The sequence below is a fragment of the Rhipicephalus microplus genome, chromosome 3 (assembly GCF_043290135.1).
Source record: "Rhipicephalus microplus isolate Deutch F79 chromosome 3, USDA_Rmic, whole genome shotgun sequence".
Lineage (NCBI taxonomy): Eukaryota > Metazoa > Arthropoda > Arachnida > Ixodida > Ixodidae > Rhipicephalus > Rhipicephalus microplus.
In genome coordinates, this window is record NC_134702.1 from 74,043,554 (window position 1) to 74,067,507 (window position 23,954).

Here is a 23,954-nt window from a genome sequence, read left to right on the forward strand (position 1 = left end):
CTATGTTGTTTCTACGTTGATTCTCAGCGCAGAAAAAATCGAGTCAAACAGGAAGCCGTCACCGACACGACACAGTTGCCCGAGCTCCAGAGATAAGAAACGAGCTGAAACCAAGCATTCGGCGCTCTCACAGATCCATGGGCCCGTCCTCGTTCTTGGACGCCTTCTATCGCTTCAGCGTTTTTTCGCAGCAACCGTTGACTGTCCCGTTCCCCAGTATTGTCATGTTGTACGCAATCAGGTCTTCGGATTCAGCGTCCTCACTTTGCAGCCATTTGCCGCGTTAACGGTTGTCTCCTTAATTTTTATTGGACCAGTAGTGTAGAGTGGTATTTGCCCAAACTGTGTGGCACGCCGTCATTGACGATGATACTTTTTCTTTAAGCCGCACAGTGCCACATACACGTTGAGATACTCGTAGTTTTATGCACCACAGTTTTTATATTGTCGCTCGTTTCTCATTCATTTCGTCACTTCAAATTTGTGCGAGGTATCAAGTAGGCATAATATATAAACCTTCTATTTTTTGTCGTATAATTCTAAGAATTTGTTCTCATTACCCTAAATAAGAGTTTATGAAATATTTAAGTGGTGAATTCACAGAGAGCTTTAGAGTATTATGGTGCTGTCATATAAAAACATGCGCCAGGTTTTTTTTATTATTGGTAAAACTATCGGAAAGATAATGGACCTAGTACATCGAGGCTTAATCTGGAAAAGAGTAGGCTTTATAAGTAGTGTTGCTAAAGTTTTGCTATCATGCCCAGTACAATATGAAGAGAGTGTTTCCCATGTTCCGTTGTAAAATGCGTGACACTCTGAATAGCTTACTCTAAATAACTCGCCTATTTCCACCAAAGTTATGGATAATATAAAGTTCCCTCCCTGTAAAGTAGTTGGGGCTCAAAATCATCATAGTTTTTCCTAACACAGATTCCGCAAGTTTGCTTTTTACCACTTGATTAGAGACACCATATACCGCTCTCCCATAGACGATTACGTATACATTATACTGAACTGTCTACATTATTTTTTTGTACACAAGTGTGGATAGTACCATGCTACTTTACTAATGTGCAACGGTAACGACTAAATTTGCCTCAGGAACGAAAAACATACGTATCAATATTTGATGCTTAGTTTAACACAGCAGTACTGAAAATGTGCCCCCTCCCCCCGTACGAGTTTTGCTCATGTTCATTTCACCTCGGCGTTCCACTGTGGTTTAATTGAGCGAAAAGTTAAGCGTACGTGCACGCATGTTGAGTTTTCACCTATTTTGGGATGTTAGGGTTTGACAAGATTTTCGACTCCAGGCTCGCCTGAAGCACAACCGCATAGGTACACATATTTTTCGCAGAAAGACCAGTGGTTGAGATCTGCCGTGTTATTAAATGGCAATTACAAATAATTTCTGGAGTCCAATCATTACTGAATATTGAAAATGATTCGGGGTGGTTGACGTGCCAAAATTTTGATATGAAAACAAGGCATGCCGTATTCGAAGACACCGGAATAATTTTGTCCACTGAGGTCAAAGAATACGAGTGTTCCCGCAATGTGGTCACTGCGAACGAGAACCAAGCCTACTCTCCTATAGCCTTGCAGAGCAACGTCTACGGCAAAAGTACCGTTACAGGGGAAAACTATAGTCCAGAAGGACAGCAGATGTTTACAGCAAGGTAAACTTGGTGATGTACATACAATGCTTGTAATGTATTCGTTCTACTTTGTATAAAAATTTTTACAAAGGACAAAGACAAAAACATTACTCGCCAGAGCGAGACAGCATAGACATAGCTGCATTCAAGAAAAAAAAATCATGGATCCATTCAAAAGCTTACTCTGGCTCAGCAGCATCAGACGAATATTTGCTGCTTGCCTTCTTGTTATCTATGTGAACTGGATCCTGTCGCCTCGTCAGAGACTCCAGATCAGCACCTGAAACATGCCAAAAATCAGTTGCTTTCCTCTTTAGTCACAGAAACAAAACATGTGGGAGATAATCGTCAAAAGAGGTAAAACTGGAGCTCTGGCCTATCTTTTGTCCAAGAGTAACCATAGTGAAAGACACTTCACACCCATATATGGGCCCGTTTCGTAAACTATTGGAGGTTTAAAATTGGAATGTTTTAGGCAGCACAAGCAATAGGTTACGGTGCCTTGCCTATTATTGCCTGATGCTCATTGCAAAAAGGCTGCCCTGTTCAGTCCAACATACTGGTAACTTTGGATGGAAAAAAAATTCAACGCGAATATCTTGGGGTATATTTGTTTTATGTACTTGGTCTTGTTTTCAATGCTTCCCTAAGTGAGTGTAGTTTAACATGAAAATATTTTATGCTTTTACGCTCTCGTCATAGGAGATTGAGGCTCGTCATTTTCGTCGAGAATCTGCCATGAACAGAGGGGTTTCCCGGGTAGCTCAAGAAGAAACTCGTCAAAAAGTTTCAGAAGTGCTTAGTCGTGAAATAGGCCTCTATTGCTATATTATACTGATCTTAAGGCGATGTTATGGCTTTTCTTTCAAGTGTGAGTCTGTTTGCAGTGCTATATTACCAGCGCGAGAACACACCAGGCAACTTGGGGTTCTTTACCCGCACGCAAATCTGAGCACACGGGCCTACAGCATTTTCGCCTTCATCGACAAAGCATTCCGCCGCAGCATGGATTCACTTCGCGACCAACGCGTCAGCCGCCGAGTACTTTAGCCACTAGACCACCGTGGCGAGGCCGAATACGCCATAAATAATCATAATTTATCTGTAGTAGGCTAACATTCACTATGCTATCCTTCATCATTCTACAGGGAAGCGTAGTATCCGCTACACACTGGCTAGAAATATTGTGCAATATTTTATGCAGTGGCTGACGACGTTGAAGGATTATGCTGGAAGTGAGTATGTGCCAAGTTAATAGGTGAGCAAGAACAAGCTTTTGTAATTGGTAGGACCATTGGACGACCTACCTGTGGTGTTCGCGATAGCACACCTGATAACCGAACTGTCGTTAGTGCGCATGCGCCCACTAGTGCTTAAATGGTAACGCTCAAAGCACTGTCCTCCATTCCCGTGATGTAACCCCAGTCGTACGCTTCGGCAATAAACGCTGTTGTTTGCCCGTTGGACCCTTGGCCTTGTCAGTCCCTGGACGAGATTCAACACTGGCGACAAGGATGGGATGAAAAATGAAGAGTAGCGAGCAGTGTGGTGAAGAAGCGACAATGCGGTCTGGTGAGCAGCTGGGCCAGATGGTGAGCAGAGGGCAGCTGGGCCAGATGGAGTCATTCGACGTTACTGCAAGCGACTGGACGGCATACAAGGAGAGGTTGACCTCTTTTCTGATTGTCAACAAGGTTCCCGACAGCGACAAGGTACACGCATTCCTCAGCATCATCGGACCGCGTACGTATGGGTTGCTGAAGTCGTTGGCTGCACCGGACCTACCATCGGGAAAAAGTTTCGAGCAACTGAAGAGCCTCTTGGATGCACATCTTGCCCCAAAGCCGTCCATAATCGGGGAACGAGCAAAGTTTTACCGCAGAGCACAGCACGAAGGCGAGTCTCTGCCCGAATATGTTGCTGAACTTCGGAAGTTGTCCCAGAGTTGTCAGTTTGGAGCAAATTTGGACGAAGCGCTGCGGGATCGTTTTGTCTGTGGACTACTGCGAGAGGACGTGCAGCGAGTACTCTTTACCGAGGACGACAAACTGACGTTCCCGAAAGCAGTCGAGCGCGCCCTGGCCATGGAAGCGGCCCGGAAGAATGTTGCCGAGACTAGAGTCGTAGAGTCAGTGGCCACACAGCTGCACAAAATGGAGGGAGAATGCAATTATGACCCTGCTGATTTGTACGAGGCGCAAGCGATTTCCGGTAAGCAGCGACTGGCTTGTTATCGCTGCGGTTCTCCGAGCCACACTCATTCAGTATGCCCTCACGTTAATAATACGTGCTATAAGTGTGGAAAGAAAGGGCATATTCAAAGGGCCTGTCGCAGCAACGGGCAATATTGTGGCGGGTATCAGCAGAAACGGAGAGTGAAAACGCTGAAAGTGGTCACGCAGGTGCCACCCATAGGCGTTTCGGAACAAGTGGCGTCCGGCCGCACTCCTATTTTTGTTGGACTGAAAATAGATGGAGCACTGGTGGAAATGGAACTTGACACGGGAGCCGCGGTGTCTATCATGCCTTACAAGCAGTTCAAGCAGCAGTTCCCTTCAGCCAGATGCGGACCAACAGACATCGTCCTGCGCACCTATACCGGAGCACTCGTCCAACCTTGCGGCGTGGCGGTCGTCAAGGTGCAGCACGGGGAACAGACGGCGAAACTACCACTCTACCTCGTCGATCAAGCAGGACCACCACTGCTAGGGCGTGAATGGCTGCGCACAGTACGGCTAAACTGGAACCAGATTTGGGGCCTCAACCACGTCTCAAGGTCAGTGTTCGACTTGTCCTCGCGAACGAAGGAAAGGCTAGAATTGTTGCTCGAAAAATACAAAATGCTGTTTAAGGATGAGCTAGGCGCTATCACAGACGAAAGGGCCGAGCTGTTCTTCAAAGCCGATCACCGGCCGAGGTTCCTGAAGGCACGCAATGTGCCATTCGCACTGCAGTCAGCAGTAGAAGCAGAGATAGAAAAATTGGTGCAGCTGGGAATACTCACACCCGTGAATACATCAGAATATGCCACGCCCGCCGTGCCAGTGATAAAAAAAGATGGAAGCATACGTCTCTGTGGGGATTATAAGACAACGATAAACCCCTCTCTGGACATCACACACTACCCGCTACCTAAAATTGATGACCTATTAGCTGCGTTGGCCGGGGGAATGCACTTTAGTAAGATCGACCTTAACAGGGCATACCAACAAGTACTCATGTCAGAAGAGTCGAAGAAGTACTTGACTTTGAACACGCGGAAAGGGCTGTTTGCAGTCAACAGGCTACCTTTCGGAATAGCGTCAGCACCAGGTATTTTTCAGAAAATAATGGACACAATGCTGAAGGGCCTAAACGGAGTTTGTTGTTATCTCGATGACATCTTAGTCACAGGAAGAAACGCTGAAGAACACCTGGTAAACCTAGACGCACTCTTGAAACGGTTGCTGGAGCGAGGCGTCAAAATAAAGAAAGAAAAATGCGCGTTCTTTCAAAATGAGCTCTGTTACCTGGGGCACAAAATTACTGCAGCAGGAATATCTGCGTCACCAGAGAAAATTGAAGCAGTCATAAACGCTGCCGCACCGACAAACAAGCAGCAACTGCAGTCCTTCCTGGGTGTCGTTAATTATTATGGAAAGTTTGTGCCTAATCTTTCAACAATGGCTGTGCCTTTTTACCAGCTTTTACGGAAAGACGCTCCTTGGTGTTGGGACGACTGCTGCCGAGACGCGTTCAACGAAGTTAAAAGAATGCTGTCATCGCCGCAGGTGCTGGCCCACTACGACCCGGATAGGCCATTAAAGCTGGCCTGTGACGCATCGCAGTATGGGGTAGGTGCAGTGCTCTCCCATGTTTTTGAGGACGGGAAGTCTAGGCCAGTTGCTTTTGCTTCGCGCACGCTTTCCGAGGCAGAGAAGAAATATAGCCAGCTTGAAAAAGAGGCGCTGGCCATAATCTTTGGCATAAAAAAGTTTCACTGCTATATTTATGGCCGCGCATTCACTTTAATCACTGATCATAAACCCTTACAGCAAATTTTGGGGCCAACAACAGGTATTCCGCCTATCGCGGCTGCGCGCCTACAGCGGTGGGCTGTGACGTTGTCGGCATACAGATACGACCTTCTTTTTAGAAAATCAGCCGATAACGCAGAAGCCGATTTTTGCTCCCGTTTGCCGCTACCATGTGTGAAAGACGAAACGCAGGAGTCGGAAGAGACTTTCTATTCATTGCGGCTGGCCTCCCTACCAGTGTCGAGCAAAGGAATTGCCCATGCCACAGAGCAGGATAACGATCTGGCGAAAGTAAAAGAGTGCATAAGCACAGGCTGGCCAATATTTGTCAATGACCATAGACTGAAACAATACTTCGCCAGACGCAATCAACTGACATTGCATGGAGGATGCATTTTGCTGGGAACGCGGGTAGTCATTCCCGCAAAGCTGCAGAGAGCAGTTCTGGCCGAATTACACGAGGGTCACCCAGGTATAGTTCGCAGCAAGGCGCTTGCGCGTAGTTACGTCTGGTGGCCGTCCATCGAGGGGGACCTTGAGCGTATGGTGCAGTCATGTACAGATTGCCAAGAACAGCGCAGTGCCCCTTGCAAAGCTCCGTTGCACCCTTGGGCCTGGCCCTCAGCGCCGTGGCAGCGCATACATATAGATTTTGCAGGACCATTTCAACAGTCAATGTTTCTTATAGTGGTCGATGCTCACTCGAAGTGGCCCGAAGTTTTTATGATGCGTTCAACTACTGCAGATGCAACAATTGAGTGCTTACGAGATGTTTTCGCTCGTTTTGGGTTCCCTGAGACAATCGTGTCGGATAACGGCCCACAGTTCACGTCAGAGGAGTTCAAGCAGTTTGTAAGGGAGATGGGTTGCCGACACGTGCAAACAGCCCCCTACAATCCCAGCACCAATGGACTTGCGGAGCGTTTCGTACAGACCCTGAAGAACGCGCTAAAAAAGGATGACGTGCATCAACCTATGAAGGTAAAGCTCAACAAGTTTCTGCTCGCTTATCGCAACACGCCCCACGCTACGACACACGAGGCACCAGCCAACTTGTTGTTGGGGCGACGTTTGCGCACCCGCCTCGATGTACTCAAACCCGCCGTGGGGGAAAGGGTGGCTTACAATCAGTTCAGACAGACGGTGAACCGACAGTGTCGTGTGCGTGACGTGAGTGTTGGTGATCATGTACTTGCACGAAATTACAGGGGACAGCCCAAATGGGTACCAGCTGTGGTGATGGCTCAAAGTGGACCAGTGTCTTTCAGGGTACGAGCGTCGACATCTTCAGGATGCTTCGAGTGGCGGCGCCACAAGAACCAGCTACTTCAAGGCACGGCAGGGCTTGCCGAAGACGTCGCGCAAGACGACGGTTTCTCCGTGTGGCCACAGAGTGACACCGAACCGGAGCCAGCACCTTCATTGCCTGCAGCTAGGGTTTCGCCTTCACCACCGACGTTGCTGACAGACACTTCTCGAGGCGACCTGGATCGGCGCTACCCGCTACGAAATCGCCGACCGCCTGATTGGTTCTGAGAGGGAACGTGAACTATTAGCTTCCGAATAAAAGCAGAGGAAGTGTGGTGTTCGCGATAGCACACCTGATAACCGAACTGTCGTTAGTGCGCATGCGCCCACTAGTGCTTAAATGGTAACGCTCAAAGCACTGTCCTCCATTCCCGTGATGTAACCCCAGTCGTACGCTTCGGCAATAAACGCTGTTGTTTGCCCGTTGGACCCTTGGCCTTGTCAGTCCCTGGACGAGATTCAACACTACCCTTTGTGCAATTCGCGTTGTGTGACGTCTGGTTGTTGCTTTGATGTCAAACAAAAAAAAAACGCTTTATTACTCATGTTAGCGCGATTCTTTTACGGTCATCAAGCCTGCCTAAGGCTATAGTTCTGAAACGAGTTTCAACTGCCGGCGTAGCTCAGGGGTGGAATACTGGGCTGTGAGTCAGCAGATCCGGGTTCGAATCATATTGTGTGCTTAATGTTTTCATTTACTGAGTTTCTTATATCTTGCGACATAGGATACGGACACCCGTGTCGGCGGTGGACAACTACGACGTGGCACGTGACCTGTGTTTTGATCTCATAACAGCTTTCACTGTAAAAAAAAGGGCTGTATCATGCATGCAGTGATATATTGTGTAAGCTTGCCGATCCGTTATGTTGATATACTGGATATAGAGATTATGCTAGCAATGCCACTCGTATCATAAGATGTGTTCGTGTATTACATCTGCGTCTGCTTGTACCTGATTGCCACATGTTAGGAGTACAAATACCCTTCTCTTCTTTCAAGTGGGCATACTCGTACTTCGTTATAACAGCAGGAGCTCGAAGCACGCTGCTCTGGTGTACATTAGAAAACCTTAAGTAGCCCTAGAACAGGAATAAGTTGTCTAACAGAAAAACCAAGGATCGACTGGTCACCATAGTACCCGCTGCGGCTCTCGCAAAAGCCAGCAAACTTAGAGTATACCACCTCAACATGAAGACCTAAAATCGGTCTTAGTTTATAAATTATTCGCCATGCTCACATACTGAAGAACTTGTTCTCATCTGCCTGTGTGGCTCTTATAACGCTTCAATAGAGGTACGCAACAGAATTATTCGTGGTATACCACTTACATTCAACGTCCTTCGAATGAGACTTCGTGGAGGTGTGCATCTGGTCTACCACAGCCATGACAATTGGTGCCATGATGGACGTTGATGCAGTGTTCGGAATCCACATGGACAGTGACATGGTGACTAGCATAAAACCAAGTAGAAGCCTGAAAAAGCAAATACGAAAAGGGTAAATAGATTGTGCCAGCGAGCGAATACATTACTGCACGTATTTGTACAAATTCGTTATAGTCATATTTTCTTGAATAAAGTGAATGTACGCAACAATGTATTAGCGTTTACTCTTTAATTTAATCAAACTAGTGTCACATGAGTCAAGTTAATCATGCCCGCAGGTCGCGAGATCGAATCCCAACTACGGCGGCTGCATTTCCGATGGGGGCGGAAATTTTGTAGGCCCGTGTGCCCAGACTTGGGTGCACGTTAAAGAACCCCAGGTGGTCGAAATTTCCGGAGCCCTCCACTACGGCATCTCTAAAAACCATATGTGGTGGTTTTGGGACGTTAAACCCCACATATCAATCAAATCATCAAGTAAATTATTAGACATTTCTACACTTGCAATTTGAGATGTGTTTACTGAAACGAGTTGGTTTTCACCCACAATCATCACAGTTAGCTAGCTCTCTATCTGGTGCATTCCTACCTGAGATTACTTGTTCCAATGGCGAGTAAGGACCGCAGGGCTATTCTTTTGTGCAGGTTGCTTGTTTCAACGGCCCCGGCCATGACTAGAGAGCACAGCAGGACAAGCCCGATCTCCTGCACGCATACAATTACCTCTTATATATATATATATATATATATATATATATATATATATATATATATATATATATATATATATATATATATATATATATATATATATATATATTGCTGCGACAGGTTCGCCACATTCAAGTAGCCCGCCACAATCATCGTCACCAGCACCAGCAAGACCCGGCTCGGCTGGCATGCGCCACGCGTTCGGACGTTCAACAACGAGGAAGAGGAAGTTAGTCAGATCTGGGCCACTCGGCTACTCGAACTTGACGACCATAGTTTTTAGAATCGTGGGCACAAGTTCGCCCTAATAAAGACGCTTGTTTTTTTTTAACCTGTCGGCGTCAGCATCGCTACATTTCTGGTGGAGTTGCTGGGTTATGAATCGAAGCCCCACGAGCTCAAGACAGCGTAGCCCCGACGACCAGCGTATCAACCCCGTGGAAGTGACTCCTGTACACCAGAGGGCAAGTCAACGTCTTCGAGGTGACTCACCTGAGTTCGGTCCTCTTCACTTCATACCAAGGGGAATTCAAACGATGGATGCCACCACTATGACTAGCCAGGTAACACCGGCACAAGTGTTCATTAGCCAACCGCACCAGCCGCCAGTTTTCCACGGCGACTCGTACGAGGATGTTGAAGATTGGTTGGACCTGTTCGAGAGAGTAGCGAGCTTGAATGGATGGGACGAAAGAGAGAAGCTCCGTCGCGTATACTTCGCCCTGGAAGACTTCGCGAAGACATGGTTTGAGAACCATGAAACCTCGTTGTCTACCTGGGAGGTATTTCGACGACAAGCGGTGGCTACGTTCGCGAACATAGACAGGAAAGAAAAGGCGGAGGCAGCTCTTCAATCGAGAAACCAGCTAACAAACGAGAGTGCTGCTATGTACATTGAGGACATGGTCCGCCTGTTCAAGCGTGCGGATTACAACATGGCTGAGGATAAGAAGGTGCGCCATCTAATGCGCGGAGTGAAGCAAGAGCTGTTCGCCGTTCTCGTCCGCAACCCTCCGAGCACGGTTGCTGAGTTTTACTCGGAAGCGACGGCCATCGAAAGAACACTGGAACAGCGGGCTCGGCAGTACAACCGGAATCTTAACTGCGCATCTGCACAGGTATTTCCCGGAGGCGTGCGAAACGACGTTGAAGCCCTGCGAGAGCTAATTAGATCAGTTATCAGAGAAGAACTGAGCAGACTGCATATGCCCCAGACTTCAACTGCACTATCTGTTACGGACGTTGTTCGTGACGAACTGAGGCAGGTGATACGAGAGCCAGAGCGTGAGCTGCAGCCGGTTCGACCTATCCGAACATACTCTGAGGTTGTCAGACAACCCACGGTACACAGCAATGCAGCAGTTGCGATGGCAACGACTCCTCTCCCACCTGCGGCACGCAGCGCACCTCGTCCACGGGAACCGACAGCTACCTATCTGCCCCCAGGAGCACGTAGCACACATCACTATGTGGAGCGTAGGCCCAGGAAAAGTGACGTCTGGCGTGATCACGAGCGCAGGCCTCTGTGTTTTCATTGTGGGGAAGCGGGTCATCTGTACAGATTCTGTCCTTACCGACAGGCTGGATTAAGAGGCTTCCCGTCATATGCACCGTGCCCCCGAAACGGCGAACGACCAGCGGAGATTGAGGAGTACTTGTCGACGCGCCAGAACTCGCCAACTCTACGCCAACACCGGTCACGATCACCATCGCCTATGCGCTACCGGTCATCCAGCCCACGTACACCTTCAAGGCTGCCTGGTCATCGCTCTCCAAGTCCACACCCGGAAAACTGAAGCAAGCGACCTGTGGAGGTGAGGCCGCTGATAACGTCAGTTACAAAGATCCTCCAATTTGGTTTGAGGGTGATGACGGTGTATTTCCGGTAGATGGGTGCAGCAACGAAAACGTTACTTCAGATTTGCGGTTGAGAATGGAAGGATGGGAGCTGAATGCCTTAGTCGACACCGGTGCTGATTATTCAGTGATAAGTCACAAGATGGTGAAAAAGCTAAACAAAGTTGTGACACAGTGGAGTGGATCGCAGATACGCACGGCAGGCGGTCACATTATTACGCCCCTTGGCAGATGCACTGCAAGACTTGAAATACGGGGCTTTATTTACGTGGCCGATTTCATTGTGCTGCCAGAATGTTCAAGAGAACTCATTATAGGAATGGATTTTTTGCGAGCTAATGGCGCCGTAATTAACCTGCGTAGGTCCAGTGTGTCGTTTTCGACTGAACGAGCTATACCTGTGGAGGAATCTGAGGAACGACGCCTAACTGCTCTACGCGTTGTTCATGATGACGTAACTATGCCGCCACGCTGCAGTATAATGGTGCTCGTAGAAAATGATGCATTGTACAACCGCGAAGGCATAGCGGATACAAATGTAGGACTGTTTTTGAACAAAGGTGTCTGCGTAGCTAGGGGTCTTGTTCACTTGACGAATGGCCGTGCAGATGTCCTACTCACAAATTTCTCCAATGAGCTTCAACACATCGCTCAAGGCACGGCTATCGCCTATTTACACGACTTCTGTATGGCGACCGAACTATGCAGCTTAACGACATCAACCACTCGACCAGTGGCCTGCAACATCGACACATCCGTGACCGTCAATCAGAGCCTTCCGGACAGTCAGAAGAAACAGATTTACGCCTTGGTAAAAGAATTCTCTGATTGCTTTTCAAGTACCTCGAAGGTCCAGCGCACGTCCATCACGAAACACAGAATTATAACGCAAGACGACACGAGGCCTATATGCCAGCATCCATATCGGGTGTCACAGAAAGAACGGGAAATTATCAAGAAGCAAGTGGAGGAGATGCTTTCTGATGATGTCATCCAGCCTTCGAATAGTCCATGGGCGTCTCCCGTAGTGCTCGTTAAGAAGAAAGACAACACACTTAGATTCTGCGTCGACTACAGAAAACTGAACAGTGTAACTAAACGAGATGTCTACCCCTTGCCACGTATCGACGATACACTAGATCGGTTGCGATCCGCAAAGTTTTTCTCCTCCTTAGATCTGAAAAGCGGATATTGGCAAATAGAGGTCGACGAGCGGGACCGTGAAAAAACGGCATTCGTAACACCAGATGGCCTCTACGAATTCAAAGCGCTTCCATTCGGCCTCTGTTCCGCACCAGCGACGTTCCAGCGAATGATGGACACTGTCCTCGCCGGATTGAAATGGCAGTCATGCCTAGTGTATTTGGATGACGTGGTGGTATTCTCTGCAACGTTCGACAAACATCTAGAGCGACTACGCACAGTATTGGAAGCCATCCGGTCAGCGAAATTGACGATCAAACCCGAAAAATGCCACTTCGGCTTCGAAGAGCTGCGATTCCTTGGACATGTCATTAGTTCCGAGGGTGTTCGTCCCGATCCCGAAAAGACAGCCGCTGTTCAGAGGTTCCCTACACCCAGAGACAAAAAGTCAGTGCGTCGATTTTTGGGTTTATGTGCCTATTATAGACGATTTGTGGAAAACTTCTCAAAGATTGCGGAACCTCTTACAAAACTGACAAAAGACGACGTGCCCTTCACGTGGGAAAGCGAACAACAGAAAGCTTTTGACGAATTAAGGAAACGACTACAGGGTTCACCAATACTTGCCCATTTTGATGAGACAGCCGACACAGAAGTCCATACCGATGCCAGCAATGTCGGCCTCGGCGCCATCCTTGTCCAGTGGCAAAATGGTCAAGAGAAAGTGTTAGCCTATGCCAGCCGCAAACTATCAAAAGCTGAGGCAAACTACTCTGCAACTGAAAAAGAGTGCCTCGCAGTCATCTGGGCCATAAACAAGTTTCGACCCTACCTTTATGGTAGACCGTTCAGAGCTGTCAGTGACCACCATGCTCTATGCTGGCTGGCAAATCTCAAGGACCCGTCAGGTCGACTAGCAAGATGGAGCCTTAGGCTGCAGGAGTATGATATTACGGTCGTGTACAAATCGGGAAGGAAACACAGCGATGCCGACTGCCTGTCACGCTCTCCCGTCGATTCAAGTGTACCTGAAGAGGACGACTTCCCGTTTCTAGGCGTTGTCGACACATCCAAAATCGCTCAACTACAACGAGATGACCCGGATTTGCTGGCACTTATACAACACCTGCAGGGTCTCGACGTTCAAGTCCCTCGCATATTCTCCAGAGGGCTCTCCGCGTTCTGCCTTCGAGGAAGTGTCCTTTACAAGAGGAACTTCGAACCTAATGGTGAAACGTTTTTACTAGTCGTGCCCACAGCCATGCGAGAGGAAATTCTGCACGCATGCCACGACGAGCCAACATCTGGACACATGGGTGTGAGCCGAACATTCGCCAGGATTCGCCTGAAATACTATTGGCCTAAGTTGCTCGCATCAGTGCAGCGCTACGTGAAAACTTGTCGTCAATGTCAACGGCGCAAAACTCCACCCGTAAAACCAGCCGGCCTTCTCCAGCCAATAGACCCTCCAGATGCCCCATTCCAACAAGTCGGCATGGACTTCCTAGGACCTTTGCCGACATCGCGTGCAGGCAAGAAATGGATAGTCGTAGCCACAGACTATCTCACCCGTTATGCTGAAACTGACTCTCTATACAGTGCGACAGCTGCCGAAGTCGCCAAGTTCTTTGTGAACAACATAGTGCTCAGACATGGTGCGCCAATCGTCGTTATTACGGATCGGGGCACCGCATTTACTGCAGACCTAATGCAATGCCTGATGCGCATGACAAATACCGATCACAGAAGAACAACGGCGTATCACCCTCAGTCAAATGGCTTAACCGAACGCCTCAACAGAACTCTGACCGACATGCTATCAATGTATGTTGATGTTGAACATAAACAGTGGGACGAAATATTACCCTACGTAACATTCGCATATAATACAGCCGTTCAAGAAACAACCCACGTTGCCCCTTTCGAACTAGTATTCGGCCGAAGAGTGACCACCCCGCTGGATGCCATGTTACCACTACAGGACGAAAGCAGCTATCCACCTGACTTAGATGACTTCTTGCAAAGAGCCGAAGAAGCACGGCAAATGGCAAGATACCGAATACGCCACCAACAGCACGTTGATTCTAGTCGCTACAACAAGCGACGCAGTGACACACTTTATCATCCCGGTGACAAAGTGTGGATATGGATACCAGTGCGCCGCCGCGGACTCTCTGAAAAGCTTCTTTGCCGATACTTCGGCCCTTATGAAGTACTCAACCGTATCAGCAACGTCACTTATGAAGTTAGGTCTGCTGGACACGTGAGTTCAAGACGCCGCAATCCCACGGAAGTGGTCCACGTAGTCCGCATGAAGCCCTATCATGACAGATCGTCGAAAAACGAGTGAGAGTGCGCGTGTATCTTTTCACTGTCTTAAGCATCGGGACGATGCGTCTGAGGAGGGGGGCAATGCTGCGACAGGTTCGCCACATTCAAGTAGCCCGCCACAATCATCGTCACCAGCACCAGCAAGACCCGGCTCGGCTGGCATGCGCCACGCGTTCGGACGTTCAACAACGAGGAAGAGGAAGTTAGTCAGATCTGGGCCACTCGGCTACTCGAACTTGACGACCATAGTTTTTAGAATCGTGGGCACAAGTTCGCCCTAATAAAGACGCTTGTTTTTTTTTAACCTGTCGGCGTCAGCATCGCTACAATATATATATATATGGGATATGGCACAACGGGAGCGTTGTCAACAAGGATAAATATATTTATTTCCCAACAGTTTCGGGAGGGGACCTCCCTTCATCAGGGGATGAGTTATACTGACATGAGCTTCCAGACTTCCTTGCTGCCGCGTCCCTCTCGCCCTCTCTCGTCTTTCAAGGCGAGAGGGACGCGGCAGCAAGGAAGTCTGGAAGCTCATGTCAGTATAACTCATCCCCTGATGAAGGTAGGTCCCCTCCCGAAACTGTTGGGAAATAAATATATTTATCCTTGTTGACAACGCTCCCGTTGTGCCATATCCCATACCTTCACGAAGACTAACTGGCCCATTGAATTATTACTCCCACTATATATATATATATATATTGCGAACAGCGGTGGTTCAATTGACCACGCTCGGAGCATCAAACTGCAAAAAAGCATTAAAAAATACAATGCAACAATGCAAAGAATAGCAGAGAACAAATAATCCCTAAACGAATTGGACCATCACAATAAATAAAAATAAACCAAATAAAATAAATAAACACGCAAATAGTATGGCAACGAACTTATAGGCACAAGGTAACCCATGAGAAGAACAAGCGAATAAATGTCGGAAGTTTGTAAATCTTCACTTGTGATGGAACTGACTTCGTTTTGATTTTGTTTTCTTCAGAAGTATCACGCTAAAGAAAAGCACCGCAATAAAGCACGATTACATAAAAGACACACACTGTTTATCTTCAGCCTAACTAACTAAATAGCCCAGTCAGCTACTTTCATGACACGGCGAGTAAGAAAGTACAAGATGACAAGTATGCATGTTATTAATCTGACACCACTCACGTTGAGGTAAAAAGTGGCCACTTTACTGGACGGCACGATCCCAAAGAGCGGGAACAGGAACACCGGCATGAGTGAAGTGGCCGCCAGAGGCACGACTTCCGCCGACCAGTAAAAGGCCATCCAGAGCAGGATGAAAGCGCACCAGCCGGCCTGAGTATAGGACAGGTGAAGGTACATGGGCATTACCAGGATTTAAGGACATTTGTGCGTGGCACGATCTCTCGGCGGCAGCAACAGCGTCATGCTATAACTGAATGAGAAATTAGAGAAAAAAATCATATCTTTGGGCAGAAGATATCAAAAATTATTTCTGAATCTATACAGCAGGAAACTATATACTGGAACATTTGGTGAAATTTCGGCGTCGCACTGGAAAACATGTGGCTTCCCAGGGCAATGAACACCACCCGTTAAAAAGACATGGGCTTCATTGTTAAATTTTAAACACCCTCGGAAGCCACGCAGCTTGTAGTGCAACACTGTAACTTTACCAGAATGTTTAATTAAGTCTCTGATGTACAGAACCTAGAGTCGTTTTAGATAACAAGCTTCTTTCGATAGATATGATTTTTTTTGGTCTATTTGCCATTCAGTTACGGCAGACTACCGCTGTCGCTGATAAAACATGGCGCTAGGTGCAAATGCCCTGAAATCCTGCTCGTAAGAACTTCTATTATTCATGCAACTTTTTTTTTTGAGCTCACGGGAGGATATAGCACAAGTACAGACGGGTTCACTGTTAAAGCGAACACTTTCGCGTACACCATGACCAGATTTCCCTCTCTGGCATACGCATAGTCACTTAGATTTGCATAATACTACTGCTGGTTGACTGTTTTGACTCCTTTTGATAGAATATAGGGTCATGCACGGACAATGTTTCTTCGTCTGCTTGCAGTTATGAGTCTCACAATATGACAGGTGCTCATCAGAGTGTCCCCCTTAACACTGAAAACGCACACACACGCGTGAACGAGATTTCCTGAGTAGAACTTAATGACACAAGCGCATAGTGATACCTAATATTTTCAAACATTTCAAGTTCCTGTTATCCGAACGTGATACGTGACACTTAATACGTAAGCACGTGATACTTTATTCGTAGCATCCGAGATTTGTTTTGGCCACACGCAAAACACGAATTAATCAAAGGAACACAACAAAGCCAAAAAAGCGTCAACGTGCGAGTGCCGTACAGGTAAATCAAATATTAGTGTAACCTTTATATTTTCTGGCGAGATTTATTAACTCACTCCAACTCAGAAAATTCTCGGCTGATTATTAAATTTACATGTTCATCGCTTTTACAGAAACACTGCGGACGTGGCGCCTAATTAAGGAAGCCTAAAGCACATGACATAGTTGGCCAGCAGGTAAGTTGTCCTACTGCCATAGAAACTTAAGAACGCAGTTTTCATTATGGTTCATGGTGGGTGCATTCTGGCGGGAGTGAAATGCAGGAACATCGGTATATTTAGATTTGGAGCGTGAGTAACGAAACTTCAAGAAGCAATGCCACCTAAAACTGAATGCTTACTAATATAGGTAAACGCAACGCAATACATTTCAGCGTGTTTCATGCTAAAAGCGTTAAAAACGGCACTTTCAATTATTATTAACTTTTACGTTTTTTCGTGCGGCTACAGGGGTATGCTAGAGCGTTTCTTCACTGTATAGGAATAAAAACGTGACTGTCGTGGTTGGCATCCAACTCTTGACCATTAGCTCACTACGCTTAACCAGTGAGTCCTTAGCGTGCTCTAGTAGCAGCATCCGGATTCTTGTGTATTTTACACATTCATGGCACATTATCTTTTTTAGCAGTCGTTTTCCTCTCGAGTTACTTCTAGGGGTGAAACATGGACAAGGCTGGTCAGTCTTTCCTGTCGTCATGGTGTGTCATGTAGGCACGGTTCGTCAGCCAAACCGGTTCGCATCACGATGAATAAATTACAGCACTCGCAGTCTGCCCCCTAAAAATGAAGAAGAACGCAATTCAGCCCAAGCAAGGCACCATCCGATTCATGGACTATCCTCCGGAGTGGGTAGTGCCAAGATGTTGAGGAACCAAAAAAATTGGAAGGAATGTTTTAAGGGGCGTTTCTAAGGAATGTGAACAGAAAACAAAAGTAATTCATTGGTTGATTGATTGATTGATTGATTGATTGATTGATTGATTGATTGATTGATTGATTGATTGATTGATTGATTGATTGATTGATTGATTGATTGATTGATTGATTGAACCAACCGACCAACCCACCGTGAGATAGCTGACGATGTCAGTAGAGCAGACATGCCCTAGGGAACTGAAACCGGGCCTTCATAAAATAAGAAGAAGCAGATTATGATTATAAGAAAGAAGACGATGAAGATGGTGATCAAAGCAAGAAGTCCCTTGGAAAGAATGGCACTACGACACAGCTTTTCGACAACGTCAGTAGAGCTTAAACACACTTTCCGACATGCCCAGTTTCTGGCTCAGCACCACTAGTGAGAGAAATCTCTCCCAAAACAGTCCATGCTTCGCCCTTCCAAGGGTTTCCTGCTAATCGGCATGGCATACGATCCTTATAGAGAACGTATTAACTGAAATATTTTTCACAACGACGCTCTATGTTTCGGAACCACTTCAACTTGGCATATTTGACGCACTAGCAATATAAGTCGACTTCGTTTTTTGTATAATCAGAGAAAGAGGGCTGCCTCTTCATTTTGTTTCAAAATAGAATGCGGCTTCTTCTCTTGAGACGTCAACGGTGGCAATGCATCGCGTCTTTACTCAAGTTTGAAGGAGAAGCGTTAACCCTATCACCATTGTATATCGGAAATGTTCTGTCAGCCAAGGAGCCCACGCACACCTTATTGTGCAAGAACTGTCTAGACAACTGGAGATTTGGTATTTGCCAAGTGAAAGAGAAGTCAGCCACTCTAAAGGGTGCTTTTCGACGCTTTAAGGCTTATCTCACGTCTGGTTGATAAAGATTGTGTACTTGTGGTTGAAGAGTACAACTTGAGCATAAGCTAAAGAAGGCACTTCTGGCAATACGTGAAAAGACCCTTAGAGAACATGTTGGGCAAGCTGTAATTCTTTCTTGACTTTTATGCATATTCGCTTGAAAATTCGTAAAGCATACAAACTATAGCACCTACTTAAGCAACTTTTTCTAATTCATCGCACTCATCAATGAATGCCATCGTTCAAGGCGATAGTCTAGAAAACGGATAACAGTCAAGGAAGACAGCAGGTCTGAGATACTGCGGAAGTGAGGCAGCGAAACAAGCGTCATTCATACAGAGATGCTTCACCAGCTTTCAGCTTATCAAAATATTCCGTGAGGCTGCTCATGGCGGCCACTGCATATAATCCTTCCATGCCAGTGCAGCGGTTGAGCGTTGTTACTATATTCGAAAGCATCATCATACTGTGCTGACCACATTAAATAATAGAAGGTTCGAAGAATTTCATAACATTCCACATAGACCGCTGTAGCGGTATTGTGAATTTTTATAATCTGATTTCCTCATCGGAGCATCGAACACTGCGTTTATTAGAAGTACACATCATTATTAGCTGCTTGTCTTTGGCAGTAATATATCCAGCATGAAGACTGGCTGAAAATTTACATTATAATTAATTCTAACGTAACTTTCTTAATTGTAAGTGAAGATGCTTTCGACCACCCTCGAAAAAAGCTTTTTTACGCTCAAATTAACTTGAAGATGATGAAATCAGGATACATTGATGCTGTGTATATTCGCAAAAGCGAGCGGCAAATATGAATCAAGGAAGTCATTAATTAGGAACTTTCAGAATTCAGCGTCTTGAATATTGTAAAGCTTATCGTGTTGACGGTTGCTTTTATTTTTTTTTAATTTTTAGGCTTAGTACTATACAATGCATTCTTATACGGCTGCCTGTTTCAGTGCTTCGACCTAAAGGTTTTCACTACCTAGAGGTTTTCGCTACAGTAGTACTTTATTCACTGCGCCAAGTGCGCTGTAAGAGGTCTCCCCGCTTCAACCATTCCAACTGACTTACTTCACCTATCAGCTCATTACATCGTGAAAAAAGACACTCGAAAATATCAAGTGTTTGCGAAAAGCCGACATGTCTTCACTGCCCTACAATATCGAGTGACGTGATCACATGCTGGAGCTCCCTAAAGGTTAGAGGGGTTCAAATTATGTCTGTTTGGGTGTATCGGTATTTCATTTTATTATATAACAATCTCCCTAGACTTCTTATCTCATACAATAGAACAGGCTATCATTTACAGAATTTATCGTTGTCAGAATTAAAAGTGTTAATGCACTGTCCTCTCTAGAGGGTTTTCAGGAAGTTACTAATGTGTGATATGTTTTTTTTATGTTCGTGCATATGTAATACATATTTTTATTGTTCCCGCTTTTGTCTTAGTAATGTAATTAACTTTAGCAATGTTTATTTTGTTGTTGCTTCTTTTTTATCAATTCATTGTTAAAGTGTCCTACCTTATAGTCACTGAATTAGTTTATTATACAATGTGTATTATGGGCCTTACCATATGCAGCCATACTGCACTAAGGGGGTGAGGTCTCCCTCAAGCCGTGTTTGTGTAGCTTTTCTTTCTCACCCATCTCCATTTACCACTATGTTGAACATGTGTGTAAATAAAAAAAAACCATAAATCAAATCAAATCGAGCATACAATGCGAAACGAAGGCACAGCTAAAGACGGGCACCTGTCGTTGTCCGTCCTCACTTTTTCCTGGTGTTGCGTCGTGTGCTAGCTACTCAAGTGTCATATTTTCTTAAGGAGCCAGTGGAAGCTGTGTCTACAGCGCGTGCGCAGTCATCATTGTCTGACTTTCAATAAATGTTCTTTCTGGGAGAATTCATAAATACTTGAAAACCATATTGTCGTGCGCTGTTTGTGCAGAATGGCCCAATAAAAAAGAACAAGTGCTTCTTTGTGTTCTTTATTGAGTTCTTGTGCGTACAAGTTAAGCATGTCAAGTTACCTTTCAAATTTCTGGTAACATTTACAGAAATTGAGAGCTTCTGACATAAACGTGACGACAAGAGCGCTGAACGACAGACGTGAGCAGAAAGGCTGCACATTAAATACTGCTATCTATCAGGTGCTAAATAATTAACGCAGTTCTACGTCAGAACGCAGCTCGACACCCTAGCGCGAAGCGCTGGCAATTTACTTTAATGTCAGGAGCAATTAACGATATCATCTGCCATTTCACAGATTTCTCAATACACGCAGTATAGACGCAGCGTGAGCATAGCGGTTGCATCCAGGAGGCACACTTGTGCAGAAGTTAATGAGGACAAAGCGAATAAAGAGTGATAACGTGGGATCTCTGCCCAGCGAAAGAAGGCTACGGACCACCCTTGGCACGATAAAGTGGAAGGTTGTTTAGCTACATCTTGGCGTATGCCTTAATGGCATGTCGTAAAAGCTGGCTTAGTGACTCGGAGATCCAGTGTCTTGCGACGCACTCGCGGCAGGAGGAGTGGAGAACGAGATGAGCGCGTGCACTGGAGTTGCAGGCATTTTGTTTTGCGCCATAACGGTGTTTGAGTGGCGCGAGCGAGTTAATGATAATGAACTGTGCGGTTTACCTCGACACGTGGCTGGCGCACTTGTAACTCTTCCTTGCCAGAGGGATATATCTAACAACGCATGTGGCGAACACACTTAGCGAAAAAGAGAGTCTTCTTAACGTGACGCAGATTTTCTGAGATGACCTATACTATTAGCTGCTGATTCGAAGCATGCCTTGGTACCAAGAAAAGACCGATTTTGTTATAGGCCTAAATTGAGGAAGACGCGGATAACAATGGTAAGGAAGTATATGTCTAACTTTAAGGAACATAAAGACAGCAGAATGGTTCAGCTGAAAAGCCGTTGCTAAGGATACCTTAGTTGAAATCAAAAAGTTAGCGGATATAAAGTGGCTTAATCGAATGCAGTGCATGGTTGATTCGCAAAAGTTGGGAGAGACCTTTGCCCAGCCGTGGGTGTAGTCAGGATGAGCATGATTATGCTATTGATGATGATATGAAGTTTAGAGTCGGAGGTGTCATATAATGTATGCCCTCAAACCATTCAGCTGTCATCAACTATCAAACACTCACGGACTATGTACACCTGATATGCGTGTGCACAGAGTGACCATGGTCACCTGATTGCGTTATCAAATCTAAGTCACTCTGCTCTTACAAAACGCGTTGAAATAAACTTCTGAGCTTTCATTCCCGTGATCGGGGGTCAGATGGCTGGTCAGTTTGTCTTCGTACACGCAGCCTGATCTCGGAAAGGGGATGAAAATCAGGCCAATCAATGAGAGTATGCATTCAGCAGTTGCGCATTTCTGAAGGTGAACAGAGCTACATAATCATTCACACATAGCTTTTTTTTCCCGAATATACACTATTTCATGGAAATTTTTGTTGGCAATGTGGGGCTAGCTAAATGCAGAAAGTGAGTGTAGGCCTGCAGCCGGATAGTCGCGATAGATACATCTTACCTCACCTGTAAACCCCAAATTGCTCTTTTTCTTGACTAAGAGGTAAGCAAGTGAAAACAGCTAGGTTTTCCGTGTATGACTGATCATTATTGCGACAGCGTTTATTGCGAAAACGCTTTGCTATACGTTATGAGCACTTAAAGCAGCCCATAGCTGCCATAAAGAGATAAATACTTCAAGTTACCTATACACTTTTCGGTATTGAATGCTGGTGCGTCAAAAAGATTTCTTCAACTTGTCCACGAAGGTCCTTAGCCTGTGGCGGATTTTAAATTACCTGCCTTCCCTCTCCATTTTTCTCTCTACCTCTCGAGGGGAGTCCAGATGTCTGATTTTCCTTCTCTCCCCCATTTTCTTAATTTATACGCCAAAACCAAAACCTACCACGTACTCCTATGTTTTGAACCAGCTGTTCCCATAAGAAACTAACGCCATCCTCCACTTTTTGAGAAGATCGTGCTTGATTAGCGAAGCCTATGCCCCTCCTTTTCTATTGATGAACAAGTAATGCCGAGGCTTGCGTGTGCCTACGAGACATCATAATGACTCTTTGTCGAATATATTTTGAGATGCTTTCACGTACACGCTCGAGAGAAAGAAGTTGCGACCAGGAGGGCCTATGAGCGGGCAAGCCAAATGTAGCATATTGTCCGTGGATGAAAAGTCACAAGGAAGAAAGACAATATAGGAGCAAACAGAGTTAACAGCAAGCCGTAACTATACTAAGTTCTGTCTTGTGCCGTAGCAAATTGCCCAAACAGTGTGAGCAAGCCTGCTGCCTAATTGGTCATCGAGCAAGGATAGTATTAAATGCGAAGCATTTCTTAGCGAACTTCGGCGAATTTGAGCCTATCTATCTATCTAGCCGCCTACGACTTTTAGATCTCCTGGTCGTTTCGATAATGGTATGAATACCAAACTTGGTAAGGCAAAACATGACTGTATGAAGAACTTATTTGTCTGGTCGTAACATGAAAATCGTGACATGCATGTCATAAATGTCAATATTTACATTTCATGGTCCTGCAGCTCTTACGGTAGATTTGTTCACATGGCATGTTTCAAAACTGGTATGGCATTACTTGATTGCATGGTGAACACAAGCGACAGAACCTAACATGGAAATCATGTCATGCGTGTCATGTAACAACTACATGCCACGCTCATGATGCGCTCGTGGCTGTTTCGCTGGCGTCACATATACCGAATTCGGTATTACAGTACGTGAATCGATGACGAAGGTATGTGACTGGTGCAAACATGATAGTCATGAGATCCGTGTCATGTAACTACATGACTACATGCTACGCTCATGATGCGCTGGTGGCCGTTTTGCTAGCTTCACTTATACCAAATTTTGTATTACGGGACGCGAATGTATGACGAATGTATGATACTGGTGCACACATGATAAACACGAGATGCGTGTCATGTAAAAACATGACTACATGTTACGCTCATGAATCCCTCGTGGCCATTTCGCTAGTCGCACATGTACCAAACTCGGTATCACGTGACGCAAACAGACAACATAGGTGAATGACACAACCAGACATGGCAATCGCGCCATACGTGTCATGTAACAGCATGGCTACATGCCCCACTGATGCTGCGCTCGCGGCCGTTTCGCTGGATGTATATGCATATGCCAAATTTGCCATTACATGACGTAAGTGGATGACGAACGTATGTGACTGGTTGAAACATGATAATCATGAGATGCGTGTCACGTGAGAACATGACTACATGCCACAGTCAAGGCGCCAACACATTTCGACGTGTCGCGGTGCGCATGCTCGCCCGCGTTCATTTTGTCGCTTCACGCCGGCGTTGCCACGCCAAGCGC

The 23,954-nt window shown here is 46.0% G+C and overlaps 1 protein-coding gene across 2 annotated transcripts in view; it reads right to left on the reverse strand.

Moving 5' to 3' along the window:
* LOC119160872 (Na(+)/citrate cotransporter-like) overlaps positions 1–23,954 on the reverse strand; it is a 61,040-nt gene that overhangs the window by 18,794 nt on the left and 18,292 nt on the right. For both annotated transcript variants that reach the window (XM_075889832.1, XM_075889831.1), the window contains exons 3-6: positions 15,584–15,733; positions 8,961–9,076; positions 8,315–8,460; positions 1,845–1,941 (exon numbers count right to left, since the gene is read on the reverse strand). In XM_075889832.1, coding sequence (XP_075745947.1) covers positions 1,845–1,941; positions 8,315–8,460; positions 8,961–9,076; positions 15,584–15,733 — 509 coding nt within the window. The remainder of the gene's footprint in view (positions 1–1,844; positions 1,942–8,314; positions 8,461–8,960; positions 9,077–15,583; positions 15,734–23,954) is intronic.